The sequence below is a fragment of the Caenorhabditis briggsae genome (genome assembly GCF_000004555.2).
Source record: "Caenorhabditis briggsae complete genome, chrV, whole genome shotgun sequence".
Taxonomy (NCBI): domain Eukaryota; kingdom Metazoa; phylum Nematoda; class Chromadorea; order Rhabditida; family Rhabditidae; genus Caenorhabditis; species Caenorhabditis briggsae.
Genome location: NC_013488.2, coordinates 9,372,439 through 9,392,146, shown reverse-complemented (window position 1 = coordinate 9,392,146; position 19,708 = coordinate 9,372,439). Strand labels below are relative to the sequence as shown.

At 38.7% G+C, this 19,708-nt stretch overlaps 2 protein-coding genes across 2 annotated transcripts; both read left to right on the top strand.

Annotated features, from left to right (window-relative positions):
• Nucleotides 1-724: 724 nt before the first annotated feature.
• On the top strand, nucleotides 725-4,847 carry Cbr-pyc-1 (the record flags this gene model as incomplete). Its single annotated transcript, XM_045237501.1, has 9 exons — nucleotides 725-826; nucleotides 871-1,077; nucleotides 1,121-1,547; nucleotides 1,591-1,905; nucleotides 1,932-2,206; nucleotides 2,324-2,670; nucleotides 2,715-4,149; nucleotides 4,197-4,439; nucleotides 4,698-4,847. The coding sequence occupies 9 exons, from the start codon at nucleotides 725-727 to the stop codon at nucleotides 4,845-4,847; spliced, it is 3,501 nt and encodes a 1,166-aa protein (XP_045097802.1).
• Nucleotides 4,848-15,214: 10,367 nt separating this feature from the next.
• On the top strand, nucleotides 15,215-19,428 carry CBG23263 (the record flags this gene model as incomplete). Its single annotated transcript, XM_002636525.2, has 4 exons — nucleotides 15,215-15,322; nucleotides 15,891-16,103; nucleotides 17,491-17,643; nucleotides 19,381-19,428. The coding sequence occupies 4 exons, from the start codon at nucleotides 15,215-15,217 to the stop codon at nucleotides 19,426-19,428; spliced, it is 522 nt and encodes a 173-aa protein (XP_002636571.2).
• Nucleotides 19,429-19,708: the final 280 nt, after the last annotated feature.

Sequence of the window (19,708 nt, the reverse complement as noted above, 5' to 3'; positions counted from 1 at the left end):
AGAATTCTCTATTTAGTTGGGGATCCGGAGAGGAAGTCTGTATGTACTAGAATCATAATTTTCGTCTGATACCTGCTCGTAGAGCAATGTGCGTTCTGTGATAAACGTCTGTGCTCTCAAGTATTTCTTCTAACTGTTTGTTTGTTTTTCGTTCCTTCCTCTTTCCTCTCCTTACTGTGATCTCGTGGATGCCATGTGGTATTTTCGTACAACCTAATACTGTTTTTGGAAAGTCCTATCAAAAACAATTTTTCGGGGAATCTTATTCTATTCTTATCACTTCATTTGTGTTATCAGATTTTTTTCTTATTATCTTTCTTTCCTAGAGGCGGTTCTGTGGCCACTGGTCAATGGCCTAAAGTCAGTTTATCTCTCCCATTTTCACATGTGGCGTGACCTCTTGGTCTCTGTGAAAATCGCCTCTTTGCTCTCTGAGTACGTGACCTCTACCTTGCCTTGTCACCTAGTTTTCACTCCGCCCTTCTCTCCACGTGGCGCTGTAGTGGTGCCAGCAGATCCAGATCCAGTTATACCCATAGTTAAGTCTTCAGTCAAAACCGAAGCCAGCTCTGAATCTCTTTTGCTCTCCCACAGTAGGAAGTTACCCTTAAAGTAATGTTTCTCTGTCGAAGTTTCACCCACTCTATTGAACGAACGCATTGGTTGTATTCACCGAATCGGTTCACCGTCTCAAAACTAACTATGTTTCAGAGAAACGACAACAATGCGGTTCGCCCGCATTCCACCGATTTTCGCCAATGTCGTTCGGCAGACACAACACCGGAATTATGCGAATGGAGTTATCAAGCCACGAGAGTTTAACAAGGTCTATCGGAGATCTTGAATAAAGTTCTGAAAATAATTTTTCAGGTCATGGTTGCCAATCGTGGAGAAATCGCGATTCGTGTGTTCCGTGCGCTCACCGAGTTGAACAAAACATCTGTGGCTATCTATGCGGAACAGGATAAAAATTCGATTCACCGTCTCAAAGCTGATGAATCGTACCTCGTTGGAAAGGGACTCCCACCGGTTGCTGCCTATCTGACGATTGATCAGATCATAGAGACAGCTCTCAAGGTTTTTTTTAAATAAAAAAGCGTGTGTAACTTTTTCTTTTCAGCACGACATCGATGCCATTCACCCCGGATATGGATTCCTGTCAGAGCGCTCTGATTTTGCTGCTGCGTGCCAAAATGCGGGTATCGTTTTCATTGGACCTAGTCCCGACGTGATGGCTAGAATGGGAGATAAAGTCGCTGCTCGTCAAGCTGCTATCGAGGCCGGCGTACAAGTAGTTCCAGGAACTCCAGGACCAATCACAACAGCAGATGAAGCTGTTGAGTTTGCCAAGCAATACGGTACACCAATCATTCTGAAAGCCGCATACGGAGGAGGAGGACGTGGAATTCGTCGTGTCGATAAATTGGAAGAAGTCGAAGAAGCGTTCCGTAGATCCTTCTCGGAAGCTCAAGCTGCTTTCGGTGACGGAAGTTTGTTCGTGGAGAAGTTCGTTGAGAGACCAAGACACATTGAAGTCCAATTGCTTGGTTAGTGCATGACCTATAAAAACCATCAATGTCATAATTTCAGGAGATCACCACGGTAACATTGTCCATCTCTATGAGCGTGACTGCTCCGTTCAACGTCGTCATCAGAAAGTCGTCGAAATTGCTCCAGCTCCAGCCCTTCCAGAAGGTGTTCGTGAGAAGATTCTTGCTGATGCTCTCCGTCTTGCCAAACATGTTGGATATCAAAATGCTGGAACTGTTGAGTTCCTTGTCGATCAAAAAGGCAACTACTATTTCATCGAAGTCAACGCTCGTCTTCAAGTCGAGCATACTGTCACTGAGGAGATCACTGGTGTTGACCTGGTTCAAGCTCAAATTCGTATTGCTGAGGAAAATCGTTGGAAGATCTCAAGTTGTCTCAAGATACGATTCACACAACTGGCTCTGCTATTCAGTGCAGAGTAACTACTGAGGACCCAGCTAAAGGATTCCAACCAGATTCTGGAAGAATCGAAGTGTTCAGATCTGGAGAAGGAATGGGAATCCGTCTTGATTCTGCATCAGCCTTCGCTGGATCCGTCATCTCACCACACTACGATTCGTTGATGGTGAAAGTGATCGCATCAGCCAGAAATCATCCGAACGCCGCTGCTAAAATGATTCGTGCTTTGAAAGAGTTCCGTATCAGAGGAGTCAAGGTAAATGTTTGAAAATATCAAAGTACTTGTTTAAATTGACTATCATCATTTTCTTCTGATAAGAAATGCTATGATGCTCAACGCAAACTGTGATCAATTGAGTGAACTATTTTTTAGACCAATATTCCGTTCCTGCTCAACGTTCTCCGTCAACCAAGTTTCCTTGATGCATCTGTAGACACCTATTTCATTGACGAGCACCCAGAGTTGTTCCAATTCAAACCAAGTCAAAATCGTGCCCAAAAACTTTTGAGTTATTTGGGAGAGGTCAAAGTCAACGGACCAACAACACCACTTGCCACAGATCTGAAGCCAGCTGCTGTCTCTCCTCCAATCCCATACATTCCAGCAGGTGCCAAACCACCAGCTGGTCTTCGTGATGTTCTTGTTCAGAAGGGACCTGCTGAATTTGCCAAGGAAGTTCGCAAAACTCCAGGATGCATGATTACTGATACAACCTTCAGGTTTGGTTTTTGAAGCTTGGATGAACTCAAATTTCGACTTTCAGAGATGCACACCAATCCCTTTTGGCCACCCGCGTTCGTACCTACGATATGGCAGCCATCTCGCCATTCGTTGCTCAATCCTTCAACGGTCTTTTCTCTCTTGAAAACTGGGGTGGAGCCACTTTTGACGTCTCAATGAGATTCCTTCACGAATGCCCATGGGAACGCCTTCAAACTCTTCGCAGATTGATTCCAAACATTCCATTCCAATGCTTATTGCGTGGAGCCAATGCTATGGGTTATTCTAACTATCCAGACAATGTTATCTACAAATTCTGTGACCTGGCTGTGAAGAATGGTATGGATGTGTTCCGTGTGTTCGATTCGCTCAATTATTTGCCAAATCTTCTTGTCGGAATGGAAGCTGTTGGAAAAGCTGGAGGAGTCGTTGAAGCAGCCATTGCTTACACTGGCGATGTCACTGATAAATCTCGGGATAAGTACGACCTCAAATACTACCTCAACCTGGCTGACCAACTGGTCAAGGCGCAAGCTCATATTCTGTCGATCAAGGACATGGCCGGAGTTTTGAAACCAGAAGCTGCCAAACTTTTGATCGGAGCTCTCCGTGACAAGTTCCCAGATGTTCCAATCCATGTTCACACTCACGACACCTCTGGAGCTGGAGTAGCCGCCATGCTCGAATGTGCGAAGGCTGGAGCCGACGTTGTGGACGCTGCTGTCGACAGCATGAGTGGAATGACATCGCAACCATCTATGGGAGCTATTGTCGCCAGTCTTCAAGGAACCAAACATGATACAGGTCTATCTCTTGATGACATTTCCAAATATTCTGCCTACTGGGAGTCGACTCGTCAATTGTACGCTCCATTCGAATGTGCCACAACAATGAAGAGTGGAAACGCGGACGTCTACAAGCACGAGATTCCAGGAGGTCAATACACGAATCTCCAATTCCAAGCCTTCTCCCTTGGATTGGGACCAAAGTTCGATGAGGTCAAGCGTATGTATCGCGAAGCAAACCTAGCTCTTGGTGATATTATCAAGGTGACACCATCCTCGAAAATTGTTGGAGATTTGGCTCAATTCATGGTTCAAAACAATTTGACTCGGGAAACACTTGTGGATCGTGCAGATGATCTCTCATTCCCAAAAAGTGTTGTTGATTTCATGCAAGGAAACGTTGGGCAACCACCATACGGATTCCCCGAACCTCTCAGAACCAAAGTTCTTCGTGGAAAGCCAAAGGTTGATGGAAGACCAGGGGAGAATGCCAAGCCAGTCGACTTGGATGCACTAAAAACTGAGCTCGAGGAGAAACATGGCCGTAAATTGACCGAGGAAGATGTGATGTCGTATTCGATGTTCCCATCAGTGTTCGATGAATTCGAGACTTTCCGACAACAATACGGACCAGTTGACAAGTTACCAACACGATTATTCCTGACTGGGCTTGAGATTGCCGAGGAAGTTGACGTCGGTTGAATGACATGTGTTTATGATAAAACAGATTTGGTTTTCAGGTTGAAATCGAAAGCGGAAAGACCCTGGCTATCCAACTTCTCGCAGAAGGAAAGCTCAATAAGAGAGGAGAACGCGAAGTGTTCTTTGATTTGAACGGACAAATGAGAAGCATCTTTGTCGTTGACAAAGAAGCTTCCAAAGAGATTGTGACACGTCCAAGAGCTCTTCCAGGAGTTCGTGGCCACATTGGAGCCCCAATGCCCGGAGACGTTCTTGAGCTGAAAATCAAGGAGGGTGACAAGGTAAGACGATGCATCTGAAGCAATCATAAATCAATCACACATCCGGATTGAAAAAAAAGAAAATGACATATGAGCTGAATTCAAAACGTAGGCACACCACAACGAAATTATATGGAACGGGAGATGAATTTATAGCCTAGCCTTCGTCTATGCCTCCCACATATATTCCTTTTGTGGTCGGCTGTTCACGAAAACATATGACGATATGTGCATTGAAAGAGAAAAGAACGGGAACAAGTAATTTGTATTTCTTTCTAGGTTACCAAGAAGCAACCGCTATTTGTGCTCTCCGCCATGAAAATGGAGATGGTAATCGACTCGCCAATTGCTGGAACAGTCAAGGCTATCCATGCTGCGCAGGGAACGAAGTGCACTGCTGGAGACTTGGTCATCGAAATTGAACCATGAATTTGACATCATCAATAAATTCGTTTCCATCTTTAATTAGTTCTCTAGAGTAATGTCTTTTCTTGTTCCTTGCCTTCTTCCTCTTCTTCCATCGTGCTGCTGCTCTCGAATTCTTCTCCCACCCACTTTTTTCTTATCCACAATTCCATCACTATATTTGCCGTCTGTTCTATAGAATGACCCTTTCTAATCTTGTCGACCTACTTAATGTGTATATTCTGTGTATTGCATTTTTTTTCGATTTGTCTCTGCGTGTCTTTTCGTTTGCTCATTTTTGCCTTTTTCTCCACTTCTGCATTTAAATAATTTTCTAAGAAAATGTATTTATTGCATCGGGTGCTCATTGTCTCTGTGTAGAATATAAACTCATTCACTTCTCTCCCCTTTCTTTCTCTTTTCCATCTCACATCCAATTCTCATCACACACTGACTTTTACTTCTTGGCCCACCACTGGTAATTGGTGGGTTGAGTTTCTTTTTCCCCTCAGATTTTATGGCTTTTTTTGGAGTTGCGTGCTCACGCAAAGAGCCCGCCCACTCCGGAAGCCAGCCAACAAGAGCCTTTTTTGTCCACTTCATCCGCAAATTCCAATTGAATTCTAGATCAAAAACTTTCAAAGTTGGGAAGCATGTGGAGCTGTCTGTCCATTCAGCAGGTCATTGCATTTCTTTTCAGGTAAGTTGGGCAATCTTTACAAAAATGAGGATTACTGTAGGTAAGCATAAAGAAAGTATTTTTAATTTATGTGTTAACTATAATTACTGTTTTCTGAAAATCATGGTATTATTGCGAGGGAGGAGCATAACAAAATTAAACTTCTGGTTTTCGAGTTACCAAGAATAATCAAATTCAAGAAGTAAGATTTCAGATCGACTATTTAAAAAGTTCCGTTTGATCTTTATGAAATGGCCAAAAAATTGGCTTTGGTTTGGATGGGCCATGTCAATCTCTAATGAAAGCCCACTCAGGCTCAATTATCTCGATTCCAATTTGAGCTCAATTATCTCGATTCCTGTGAGAGATATCGAAAAGTTGTCAACTGATAAAACGTTCATCATATTGTCGTAAAGATTTCAGTTGACCACTTTTTTAGATCTTTCACAAGAATCGAGATAATTGAGTTCAAAGTTGTCGGCTAGGGTAGACTTCTATTAGCGGGAATACGGTATTTCACGCATTTCGACTCTTCCTATTTAGGTGCCGTAAAACCTGCATTAGAAGGGCCTCTTTAATGAATGAGCACCTCAAAATTCGTTGGTTGAAATTAAACAGTACTTTTCAGGGAAAAAATACAGAAATTCTAAAATTTTGTTGAAACACTTTTTTTGCTCAAAAATTGCTCGATTTTGAGGAAATTGATACACTTTCACTGTTTTTGAACCAGAATTCACCGCATTTTTTGATGAAATAATTTGGAAAAGAATGACCGGAAAAATATAAGAACCACCTCTATTTGAAGGGCCCTTTGAAGGTACCTTGGAACAATTGAAGGACCGGCCCTTCTAATACAGGTTTTATGATACACACTTTTATTACCTTCTAAAGCAACTGTTTCCCTAATAAGTAAAAAAAGTGCTCATAGTGAGCATCGTCTTCTACATTACATAAAAAGTATATAACTAATCGGATGAATCTATTTTTGGAACAAAAAAGTTTGCTCAAATCCAAAAAGAATCCTTTGAATTCTTTGGTCGCAACGACATTCTTTGTTCGTGTGGATTGGCAAAATAAAATAAATCCTCTCTAGAGTTTCATGTACGGGGAGGTGCCGGCTTACGGATTATTCAGCAGACAATTATCGCACTTTCATTTCCTCATCTGAAATCTTCCTCTTCCTCTTCTTCTTCTTCTTCTTCTTCTTCTTCTTCTTCAAGTCTTCTTCTTCTATCTCTTTTTTATCTGTTGTTCGCTTTTCCTCGAGCAATTAGCGTGTGTTTCTTTCTTCTTCTCCTTCCTTCTACTTTTTACTCTCTTTCTATTCTGACTCAACTATTCCAACCGAGGAGCAGAGGATTTGACGTTTCCTTCCTGTGGGACAAAAAAAAGAGAAAGTGAGAGTTGGCAAACCGCCTCTTCACCCAGTAAGCCACGCCCACTTTATTCGAGCACAGCTTTGTGCTGCTCTCTTTTCCATTTCGAAGGGCACACCCTTATTCTATCTATCTGCAACTGACACTGATCCTCTTATAGACACTCCCAAAAAATGTCAACGATGGATTTGAGGTATGGAAAGACTCTTTCTGCTAAAGAGAAAATGAATTGAAAATTCACTGGTTGCTTTTTTTTGTTGAAAAATTTCATGTTTAAGAATCTAAATTTAGATATGACTTCCGGCTGATTAAACTGATTGTGATTAGAATTACAAGGAGAACTTTGTCTGAAAAATAGGAAAATGCTTGAATGTCAAGAAACTTTGAACTTTGCACGAGCAATTCCACATGGAAACTTAAACGGAACCGGAACCGGAAATCCGCAATCACAGTTGTTATAGTTTTTTCTTTCGGAGATTGATGGTTGGTCACTTTTTGTCCACCTAGGCTAACGAAAAAAAAATATATGTGTAACGGGGCAGAACAAAGGACAATCCGCTGTCTGATCTCTTTTCCTAATTCCATCCATGTCATTTCCAGAAGGAAGCTCAGCGACTCTCGAAGCTCCTCAGAATCCTCATCGGATGCTGTTACTCAGAAGTCGTCGTTAGAGATCCATTCACTCGGAGGTGCCACGTCTCCGTGTCTTCTTCCAGTTTCGGTGAGCAATTGCAACATTTTTTGACGATGATGATGTGTTAAACACTAATCCTTGGGTTTTAATTGAAAAGAAAAGAGATGACTGGTTGCGAAGAAGCACTTAGAATATTCAGAAGAATTGTCTGCGCGTTCTTTAGGTCTCAAAGAACTGACTTGTGAGGTATGGATTATCTAGAAAATCAAATAGTCAAAAAGCTAAATTTCAAAGATCCTAGAGGTTCAAAACTTTGTTCGAAATCTTGTTATCCATCTTTCTGTTTACATCATTCCTATTTTATGTGGACATCGTACATGTTCCTGTTCCCATTCTGAAACAAAGCACAAAAATCCATCCACAAAACGTTTTTTTCCAACAACAAGATACTTCGCATGTCATTCCAGTTGAAAAGTTGTTTCAACTTTAAAAGAAGGGGGACAGGTGATTTTTCTGAAGTTTTTTTGAAGTTAGGGAACCGTAAAACCTGTAATAGAAGTGCCCTTAACGTTTAACTTTGAGCTAATTTATCTCCGTAGCTCTTAAAGATATAAAAAAAAGCTGTAAACTAATAAAATGTTTGTGATATTACTATAAACATTTCATCAGTTTACAGATTTTGATAGCTTTTACAACCGAGATAATTGAGCTCAAAGTTGACAGTGTGGGGGGCTCTTCAGGTTTTTCGGTATGTATTCTGACGAGACGGTGTACAATGTTTAGTGTTCACTTTGCGTACAGCTATCGTACCGGCTTTTATCTATGCCATCGGGAATCATCCGGCACTTCAGCTTCGTTCGCGTAGCTCAAGCGGTAGTGGCGCCGCATCTTCAATACTTGTCCCACAAGTTCAAATCCTTGAAGAGCTTATATGAACAAAATGTTGAGACATTTATTTTTTTTTTCATGTCCTCCATTTTTAAGAGGGATGAGGAAATATTCAGGGACTGGTTTTTGATTTCATAGGCTGCAAAATTAGAAGAAATATGACATCAGAAACTTGCTAGACCATGACAACTATATTGTTAGATGCAGAAGAAACTTAGATTGTAACTTTATAACATTTTTGAGCTAAATCTGAAAAGATGTCTAATAGGAAGGGCATATTTCGCCTCTGGCAAACTTTCCAATTTGAGCAGTTTGATAGCAGCAGGATGAGAGACGGCGGGGGTGGCATCACAAAATGTGTGAGTTTCCAATTATATTGGGGGAAAAACAGCAAAAAAAAGAAGAAGAGACAGATGACGTCAGTGGCATTTCTTCAACACTTACTTACTGATGACAATCACGGAAAAAACGGAAAGAAACAGAGGTTTCCGGTTGAGACAAAAAAGTTTTCGAGAAAAGTTTTTGGTTTTGGATTTCTTGAATCAGCTGAATTCAAAAAAGGAAGAACTTAGGCACGCAATGCTGAACACAAAGATCAAACATTTTAGGATTGGAAGACAGAGAACTGTAGCTAACGTCACATCCGACTAGACATGCAAGTCCCTACGGTATCTTTCTGATTAGATTCATTAACGTTTCGACTGGATTCTGAAAACAGAAAACTGTTTCTGGGCACATTCAGAGATCTCTTAACTTAATTCAAGGAGCGGGATATCGGTTGGTGTTTTGACTGTCTGTGTAGAAGGATCCTGAGGGAACTGTCCATGTTTGGTATAAAAAGAGATGTCTTGAAAAGAAATTATCCGTATTGTATATTCAGCTACATCAGCTTTTGTACTACACATCCTGTAAAAATGCGGGTAAGAATTTCGAAATGTAGAAACTGCAAATGTTTTCACATTGAGCTCAATTATCTCCACCCCTTCAAAATAGATCAAAAATTTGTCAACTGACAAAATTTTGGTAGTTTTACAAAAAACATTTTGTGGACCAATTTTCGATATCTTTTGAAGGAACCGAGATAGTTGAATTAAAAGTTTCCCTACCGTAAATTCTTCTACCACAGAATTTACGGTAGTTATGAGAAAAAAGTTCTTCAGAAACATATACTAACATAGTCCCGAAAGGCAGAATATTTTTCGGAAAATATGCGAAAAGTAGTTTTTTACAGTTACAGATGATTCAAGAAAATTCGAAGCATCGTCAGTCTTTATAAACGTCATCAATAGTAGCACTCTTTGCTAATACGCTACAGTATGTCTGATTCAAAGGACTTAACATACCGTAAAACTTGTAATAGAAGAGTCCCAATTTAGAGCTAGAGTTCCTGTCAAATATATAAAAAAATTTCTCAAAGGATAACCTGTTTACCATAACATCAGGAGTATTTTTGTCGTTGAACATATTTTTCATATCTTGCATAGGAATTGAGATAATTGAGCTCAAACTTGACTGTGTGTGGGGACCTCATATTACAGTTTTTACGGTAACTTTGGGAACACGTCAAGGAAAAAAATTCAACAAATTTTTTGGTCGGAGTCCGTATTTAATTTAAAAAGTAAGTCAAAAGCAAGGACCACAAATCTATCGTAAAACTTTCATCTCTCTTTTCAGAAATTCATGTGACCCTGAAAGACCTCCAGTATTTTGAAAAAGCTTTTCTTCTAAACTTTCCGCTTTCATTTCGTGAAGATAATCGAATTGCAATCAGTGACAGAAATACGGAATCTCCTCTAGACCAAAATTTCTTCTAGACCAAAAATCCTAAACGTATTTATCAGATTTTTCTTTTCTTTTTTTCTTCCCTCCCATTTAGTCAGAAAACGATTCCGAATTCATGAATCTCATCAATCTTTCTCCTGTTCCCATTTTCTCTTGATCTGTTTGTCGGTGTGCATTTTTGTAATGGAGCATAAATATGTGATTGCATACAGGATGAGAAAAAGACCTGAATTTGAATATTAAATTACCGCAAAACCTGTAATAGAAGGGCACCCTAACTTCTAACTTTGATCCAATTTATCTCGGTTCCTGTCAAAGATATAAAATAATTGTCAACGGATAAATTGTTTATCATGAAATTGCTAACATTTCATTAGCTGACATATTTTTGAAATCTTTCTCAGGAGTCGAGAAAAATCAGCTCGAAATAGACAGTGTGGGGGCAGGTCTTTCTAATTCAATGTTCACGGTAGACAGAAATGCATCTCGCAACAGATATTTTCTGAATATTCCCCAACATTTCTTTCCTAATGGATGTATATGCTGAACACATTTTTGTAGTATCTCTGCATATTCATAGGTAATTGCCACAATATTTGAAGGAAGCAAAACCCGGATTTTTTTCGCTTTTTTTGCTATTTTTGACAAGTTTTTTCTCGATGTCTAGCATCTTATTATTCTCGACGGAAAAGAAAACGAAGCTATTTTTCTCATATCTTTTTTGGATGAAAATTTGGAATCTTATTGTTGTTTAGGTTATCAAATTTACTGAAGGGGTTGTTGTACCAAAAAAAAGGGGAAGAAGAGGAGAAAAGAAAGAATATGGAGTTATGAGAGATTTACTAGTCATTTTACATTGGGAGAAGAAGAAACTTCTAGTTTTCTTCTTTATGTTTCCAAACGTTTTTATTGTTTTTTGAATTGTATCTCAAAAACTCAAAAAATTTCTATTTTTGGAATTTCGTAAGCTTATGAAATCTCCCCGGACAACTGTCATCTATCCCAGACATATTAACGATCAAAACTTTCTATTTTGAGAGAGAAACCAAAACTTTTTTCTGTTTATGTTGGTATCCATAGTTCCAGAAAGCGATCGACCTTGGAGCCAAGAAGAATAATCTTGGAATCTTGGCTTCCCCGTTGTATCTGTAATTCCTGGTAGAGGCATCCAATATGCTTTGTTTTGGGAAAAATAATAATAACTGCATTTTAAGTTTTATTATCATTTTCGGAGAACTTCTGGTATCCCTTTTTACCATACTTGAACAGTATGGGGTTTTCTTGGCGAGCTCTTGGCAAGCTTTTTGTTTTTAAAAGCACTTTTTATTGGGCAGAAAGTTTGTTTTGTTTCAGTTGATCTCAAAAATGTTTTGAAAAGAGAGAAAACATTTCTGAAAACTCAGGTTCAACTGAGCCGGGCCTTGAAAATTCTGAAAAAAGGCATTTCCGGCACGGCGCTTCATGCTTTTAAAATTTTGGTATCAGAACTACCGATTTTCCCCCAACAGATCAAAAACACATCTTGAAAAGAACCAAAGCGCAAGTCAGAAGGGCCACTTGAAAAACTCAAAACATGCTTTCAAAGAACCCAAAGGTAGTATACCAAAAAGTTTTCACTTTCTCTCTCTCTCTCTCTCTCTCTCTCTCCTAATTTCCAAATTATCTCAATTTCTACACGTGCTTCTACTTTTCTTGTCTCTTCTCTTTATTCTTTTTGTTGTGAAATCCGACGCCTTCATTTAGATGTAGTATCCGAATAATTGTGTCTCTGTCTAGGAGAAAGAGCACGTGGCTATGAAAGTATTATCGAAACCTTATAAATAGCGCATTTGTGTCTATAAATACATATCCCCAGAAGGGGACAAAACATGATTCAGCTGTTTTCTTGTTGTATATTCTTTGTTCCTGCTCTCTTACGAGTGCTTTTTGAATAAAATGCCCTCTCTCTCCTGAAGTTTTTGAAATGTATTTATTAGGGTCAAAGATGGGGAAATTGGATATGCTTGAGAGAAATGTCAACGACTTTGGGGGATCTATTCTTGACATTATTATATAATAAAAAGGGCTTCTCCTTTCTTATTTTTTTTCTTTTGTCTCCCATTATTCATCAGTTGAATTCAGAGAGCAACAGACAGGTGCCTATTTTCTTCCGCCCCGTTAATTAGATTTTTTTTCGTCTTGCTTCATCCATCGAGTGCGACGTATAAAGTGTTGCTAAGCGTTTTATGTCCGGAGGTTTAGACTTTGGATTTGTAAAAGCTTCTTTTATTTTTCTATCCCTTCTCTGAGATCAGATCAACGACACTCTTCGTCGTGTTTCAGTATGAATATTCATGAAACTGAGGTGAGATAAAAAACGAAGGAGAAATAGGGGAATGATGAATTCCGGAGATAATTTATTGGAAGAAATTGTTGTTTTTTGATCTGGAGTTCTGGAAGAAGATCAGGAATCTGCTAAGGGGAATGAACATACCAGAAAGGGATCGAAAGGTCCTAAAAGTCTCAAGAGAAGATTTGTCAAGTGAATTTCGCAGCATTCTTGGAATTGTTAAAAAATTTAAATTCTTGGAGTTGTTTTGGTTTCTCGCGAAGAGTCGTTCTCTTGAAAATCTGATACATATCTAGATGATTTCAAATATTTTGGGAAGTTCTTATTCCTTGAAAATCCATAGAATAATTCTTACTTTTCAACTGTTAGATTCAGATTTTTTCTTAAACGCCGTAAAACTTGTGTTAGGCCGTTCTATCACAGAGGCCCTTCAATTAGAGGGGGCTCTTCTATTTTTCCGACCATTTTTCGAATTTTTTTATTGAAAAATCCGGAAAATTTTTGTTCGAAAATTATGAATATTTATATCGGTCACCGAAATTTATCAGCAAAAAAGAGTTGTTCATCATATTTCTGTGAAAATGTGGTATTTCCGTAATATTTTTTACTGGAAACGCATGGAAATTTTTGATTTCAAACAACACATTCTTAAGAGGGCCCTTTTATTAGAGGGACTCTTCCATCAAAGGGGCCCTTCTAATACAGGTTCACGGTAATGATTTTATCAACATGATTTTTAAGGCCACCGTAGTTGATGGTCCAGAAATGATCTAACACGCGCCTGGTGTGTTTTCTAGTTCATGTAACATGGTGTCTAACTTCCGCAAGTTAGGTTTTCTAGGCCACCAAGGTAAATCACCTTAATTTTGTTTATCATATTAGTAGAAATGTGGTATTTCCGGAATATTTTTAACTGGAAACGCATGGAAATTCTTGATTTCAAACAACACATTCTTAAGAGGGCCCTTTTATTTTTCCAAGCCTTTCTCGCAAAGCCCTTCTATTAGAGGGACCCTTCTATCAAAGGGGCCCTTCTATTAAAGGTTTTACGGTAATGATCTAGCACGCGCCTGAAATGTTTTCTAGTTCATGTAACATGGTGGCCTAGGTTTCGCAAGTTGAGCTTGCTAGACCACCTAGAAAACACACCAGTTTAATATTAGGTCGTTACTAGACCATTTACCATGGTGGCATAGAAAGCTCGACTTGAAAAAGTTAGGGCACCAGGCTATAATGGCCTAGAACGCACTGGTCCCAGTTTAGTAGTTTGAAAGAAATTTTGAAAAAATTGAAAACTGAGTTCGAAAAATCTCGAAATTAGCAGTTTTCGAAAAACACACAGTTATCTTCACCATTTCGAAAATGCCCATACTGTCTTTTTGCCTTCTCTTCTACAAATTAGGGCTTTTGATCTGTTATTTGGTTTACATCCGTTCATTTTCTTCCCCCTTCTGTTCTTTTCATCTTCTTCAATTTCTCAGTTGCCTTCTTCTTCTTCTTCTTCTCGATTTTCCTTCTTTGCTATAAAAATAGCGGGAACAGCAAAAAGGCTGTTTATTTTCTCAAACGGGCACATCACATCAACTCAATTTCCAATTTCGAATTCCCAAGAAAAAAACGCAGTGTCGTTCGATTTTTGCTAGATTCTCAGAACGACCCCTCTGTTTTATGGGAAACAACGGGAAGTGCGAGGAAGGAGTTACCACTTTTTGAATTGAGTTTTGGTCCGGCTTTTTTTGGAGTCTAAAAGTGTTCGAATGAAGATCGAACGGCTGGGATAGTGACTAGAAATCTATTATCAGAGTAAAATAGATATTCTGATGATTCTTAATATGTTGTAGGAATTAAATTATGATCCGCTTTTATGGAAAACCAAAAAATTGTGATAGAACATTGAGAGACATTCTTTTTTACCTTGAAAAACCAGTAGATCTGCTAGACTTTCTGTATCCCACAACCTTCAACATCTCCCAATTTCCCAAGAAGCTAATCCGCCTAAAAGTGAAATAAAATGAGGATCAAACTCTTCGCCGTTCTCCCATTCTTCTTGTTTCCCAAATCACTGGGTGTTCAATTTCGATCGACGAACCAGGAATAGAAATGAGCTCGAGAGCAAAAATAGGGAGGCCAATAAAGCATTTGGGGAGTGAGCAAAAAGGACCCATTAGAACACATCCACCTCCTTCTTCTTATTCTTTTTTGTTTTGTCCTCCTGCACATCTTTTTGATTCGAAACTCATTCACCCAGAAGCCGTCGATCTTTGTGTTTACTTGTGTTTCAGTCATCTTTTGGCTCATTCCAAAAAATAATTACCTTTCGGATCTCGATAGATCTAGGGGATTATCTAGGATACATTTATATGACATCTAATTATTTTCGTCTTTCTAAATATTTTGTGGCTTAGACAAAAAGAAGGCGTGACTTTTGTCGGCGGACTTCAGCACTTTTTGGAGATACTCAATTATCAGATTCTTAGTGTTCAATTCTCCTTTTTTCTTGAAATTCTCAGAAGAAATAAACAATGAATTGTATTATGAATTGAAGAAAAGAAAAATAAGAAGAAGAATTCGCAGAAAACAAGAATTCGAAAAAATTTAAGCACGCTCCACAGAATCCGTTTCATTCGAGGCGCTTCTGACCTCATTTTTTTATCTGGCTGCTTCTCGTCATTTCCATTTCCTTGTTATTTTTTCCAGCCATCAATGCACTCGAACGGTATTTCTCGTGGACACAACGGCGACAGTCGCCGAAGCAGTATGGTCGATGCAACCGGAAGATTCTGCAGCCAACCGATGACTGGATCACCGGAGGTGAGTACTGTTTGGAGCTCTGAAGCAACTTCAAAGTCTGGGCTCACCTTAAATATTCAAGAGTAGATTCTATTTAAAATAAGTCAAATACTAGTTTCTCATCTTCGGAAACCCGTAATTTGGACACCAGTCTCGTTTAGCCGAGTCTTGTGTAGCCTAAAATTCTGAATGCACATGCGAATGCTACCGTATCCAACTAACGAAGTGATTTCAAAATATCCAAACATCAAAATGTGGTCATCAGCAGTTTCCGTAAAACTCTAATAGATGGCCACCTAACCTTCCAATTTTGACCTTGTATATCTCAGTTCCAGTAGAAGATTTCAAAAAAGATCTATTATTAGAATATTTTAAATATTATGACAAACAATTTATCAGTTGACAACATTTTGATATCTTTTACAGGAAATGAGATAATTAAGCTTAAAAATGATGGTTAGGATGGTCATCTATTAGAAGGGTTACGGTAGCTTGAGTATGTAGGCGTCTAGCAGGTTATGAATAGATAGTCCGATCTTATTTGTTGAAAGTGGGTTCCTCATCAATGTGAAATTCTAACGATTTTCAGATTCTCGTCGGACTCTGCTACGACGACAAGCACGAAGTTGTCTCTGTCTGCATCGAGAAGGCATCGTCTCTCGGATCGGATAACGCTCATCCACCAGATTCATTCATCAGAATCATCGGAATCGACGAGTTCAACACAGAGCTTTCTCGTCATAAGACTGACACTATCAAGCACTCAACTCAACCAGTCTACAGTCATCACTGCACTATGAAAGTGAGTTTTTACAATTTTCTCGGTTTCAGTCCTATTTTCATACTTTGTGTTGATGTCTTTCGAAAAACATGTGACTTTGAAAAATTTTTAGTTTCTGACTAGAAAAAAGTTTTGTGTTGGAATAACAGAAAGTCACACTTTTTAAAACCTAAAGTCAGATATCAAAACTGAAATAATTAATTATTTACGGTTGATTGGATAAATTGAGAAGAAAGATCAAAATAGGTCATGGGTTCTTGATTAGGAGCAACATCACAGATCTCATAAATTGTTAATTTGGTGTAAACAATAAACGTTTTAACTTGAAGAGTTTTCGAACAGAAATTTTTGACTTGCTTTTTAAATTAAATACGGACTCCGACCAAAAAATTGTTGAATTTTTTTCCTTGACATGTTCCCAAAGTTACCGTAAAAGCAGTAATAGAAGAGCCCTCACACTGTCAAATTTGGGCTCAATTGACTCGATTCCTTTGCAAGATAACACAAATATATCAACTAACAAACAGTTCTGATACTATGATGAACGATTCATTAGTTGACAACGTTTTTTATGTATATCTTTGACAGGAACGGAGAAAAATTGGCTCGAATTTAAAAGTTGTGGGCCCTTGTAATACAGGTTCTAGCGTATGTATTTTTGTAATAGTACTTAGAAAGAATTCCGAAAAAAAATGGAAAAAAAAATGAGAACGCCATGAATTTTTCTAAAAATACAGAAAAAAACGACCGGAGCCGGCGAAATATTCTGAAAATTTACATGATAAAACAGCGCCTACAGTAACCTTGGACTAGGATTCCGGCGGTCCTCTTGGACGAGAACTGACCTGTGGGCGCTTGTATTTTCGACGGCGTTTTCAGGGATTTCGAAAATATACAACTTTGGAAACATTTTAATGCAAAAAATTACGGAATACGTTTTCACTCGGAGTCCCCCTTTAATTGTCTTCTAGATTAAATTACTTTGCAACAATTAAACCCCCTAATCTAGTAAACTAACTGCAAATTGTGTAAACATGATGTTCCCTGTCCCTACGTGGAACATCTGGTGTTTAATGAATCAAAAAAGCTACACCACCTGTTTTCCACAACAGTTTTCTTAAAGTTATAATCAATCACTTGGTATCGTTTCACATTTCATTTATTTACTACACAAACAAGTAGGTATTCGGGAAAAGTCGAAACTAAACATTGGATTTTAATTAGTGATTGGATGTTTATTTATCCTGTTTCTTGATGTTTGAGTATAGTTTGGTTCGAAATAATGGGCAACTTTTTTAGAGAGTTCCAGGCATATTTCAAAATATGAATTTATTAATATGGGGAATCTGTAAAATTACAAAGAGTATCTTTATCTGAAAAATCTGAATTTAAAAAATAATTATTTCAGTTCTCAAAAGACAAAGTCGAAACCTCAACAGTTCGTGTTGAAGTCTGGACTGTCACCGGAATCCTTCGTCGTAAAGTCCAGATCGGATCCATTTCCATCGGATTCGCCTCTTCCACTCCAGACGCCAATGAGCACTGGCACCAGATGATGCAGGTATGATGACACATTCCTTATATCCATCTTTTCCCTTTTCCCTTCTTATCTTTCATCTTTTTTTCTAATTTTACGGCGAATAGATGATACCATCAATCAAAAAAAGAAGAAGGAATCCCCATTAAAAAACTAAAACCAAAAACTGCCGTTTCCCCATCCTTTTTCCTGTTTACTGGTTTACCGGATAGGAAGAACAAGATGAAGAAGAGAAATTCGGTGTAAGAAAGATGTACTTTTCAAGTTCCCTTCCGCAAAAAAAAAGCCAAAAGGGCACTTCTACTCGTGGGGTAGAAAGTCGAATTTTCTTTCAAAATTGAAATCGAAAACTGTACGCCAGAAATCACAAGTTTCGGCTGCACGTGGGGAGAGTAATTTTCGAAAAATGAGGTGATTGGAGACTCATCTCAAAAAGCGATCATAGTATATAGGAAAAAGATGATATGAACTACTCAAAAGTTAGGAATCTACAGACTGACTTGCAGAGAATTTGATGAATTGATAGGGTCTGTCTGAAGGCTGGAAGTGAAATCAAATAGTCAAATACTATTGGGTTCAACACATGGAATTGGCGGTTTTGAATTTCACAGTCTTTGTGGATATTAGCTTTTTTGGAAATGATTGGTTTCAGAAAATTTTGCGATATACCTTTTACCGTAAAACCTGCAGTAGAAGGGCTCCTAACTATAAATTTTTATCCATTCATCTCAATTCCTATAAAAGATATAAAAATGTCAACTAATACATTCTTTTTCACAATAGCACAAACATTTTATCAGTTGACATATTTTCGATATCTCCTACGGTAACCGAGATAAACCAGGTCAAATTTGGCAGTGCGTGGGCTCTTCTATTACAGATTTTACGGTATGTCTTATATGTTCAATGCAATTTAGTATAGTTGTTTTCTAAAAATTTTCAGGGCTTCAAATATTAAATGTTCCTAAAAAATATAATTATTCCTCTAGAGAATTCAGGGACTTCCAGGTAACACTCTTTCCCTTTCTAAACCTGACCAACTTTGAAAGTATTCGAGATTCCTTCTGAAAAACTTTCTGATCTTTCCCCCTTCGACTTCTGAAGATCTAGACAAAAGATACATGTCTCAGTATCAAACTTATCCTTTGATTCGGTCAGTTCTGATCAATCTTTTCAATTTGCAAATAAGATCAACCTCCCCCCTCCTTTTGTCGTAATTCTCTTATCAATTTCTGGGTGCAAACCCCATCCCGTTATCGGGTCTGTCTGCAACCTCGTTTTCACATTTCTGCTGCATCTTTAAAAAAGTTCAATAAACCACCGTCGACGTCGCCATCGTCGAGGTCTTCTCCCATCGGATAGAAAGACGATTTCCTTTTCAAAGGGAGACTATCAGAGATCGACAGGACTTTGCCCCGCAACGACGCTTATCAGTTGATTTTGTCCACGTGGACGCCACGTTGACTGCTTCGGTAACGGAAGGCGACGTCGACGACGTCCTTCTGAAGTCGTGAGGGGGAAGACAAGAAGGCACGAGACCGTAGTCGCTTCTTTTCGTTCAAAGATAGGAAAGTTTGTGACGTCAGAAAAGGTTATTGTTTCCATTCATTTCTAAGAAGAGTGTAGGATTAGGGTTAAGCTTTGAACGGCTTCAGACGGGATACAAGAGAATGGTAAAAAGAATTTGAGTTGGAAACATAAAACTGGGGATTATTTTGTCAGTATAATCTGAAGAAATCTTCCTAATTTTCAAATTTTCAGGGCGCCGGAATCACCGTCTCCAAGTGGCACGCCATCCAGGCTGAATAACTCTTCACAGGCACGTCTCTCATCAGAAATTTTTCATCGACAATCAGTCATAAAACTATTTTGCTTGGTCCCTGCTTTATTTTGTACTTCTCACACTTTTCATTTATTTGTCCCCCATCCCAATATTTTTCTCTATATATTTTTTTTTTTTTGCTTCTTCTTCTTCATTGTCTCCATCTTCCCAGTTTCTGAATTTTTCCAAAAACTTGAATATATATTTTGCGGTTTTATTTGTGATCTCACTATCCCCCAAAAACCCTCCATTTCGCATTCCCAATCA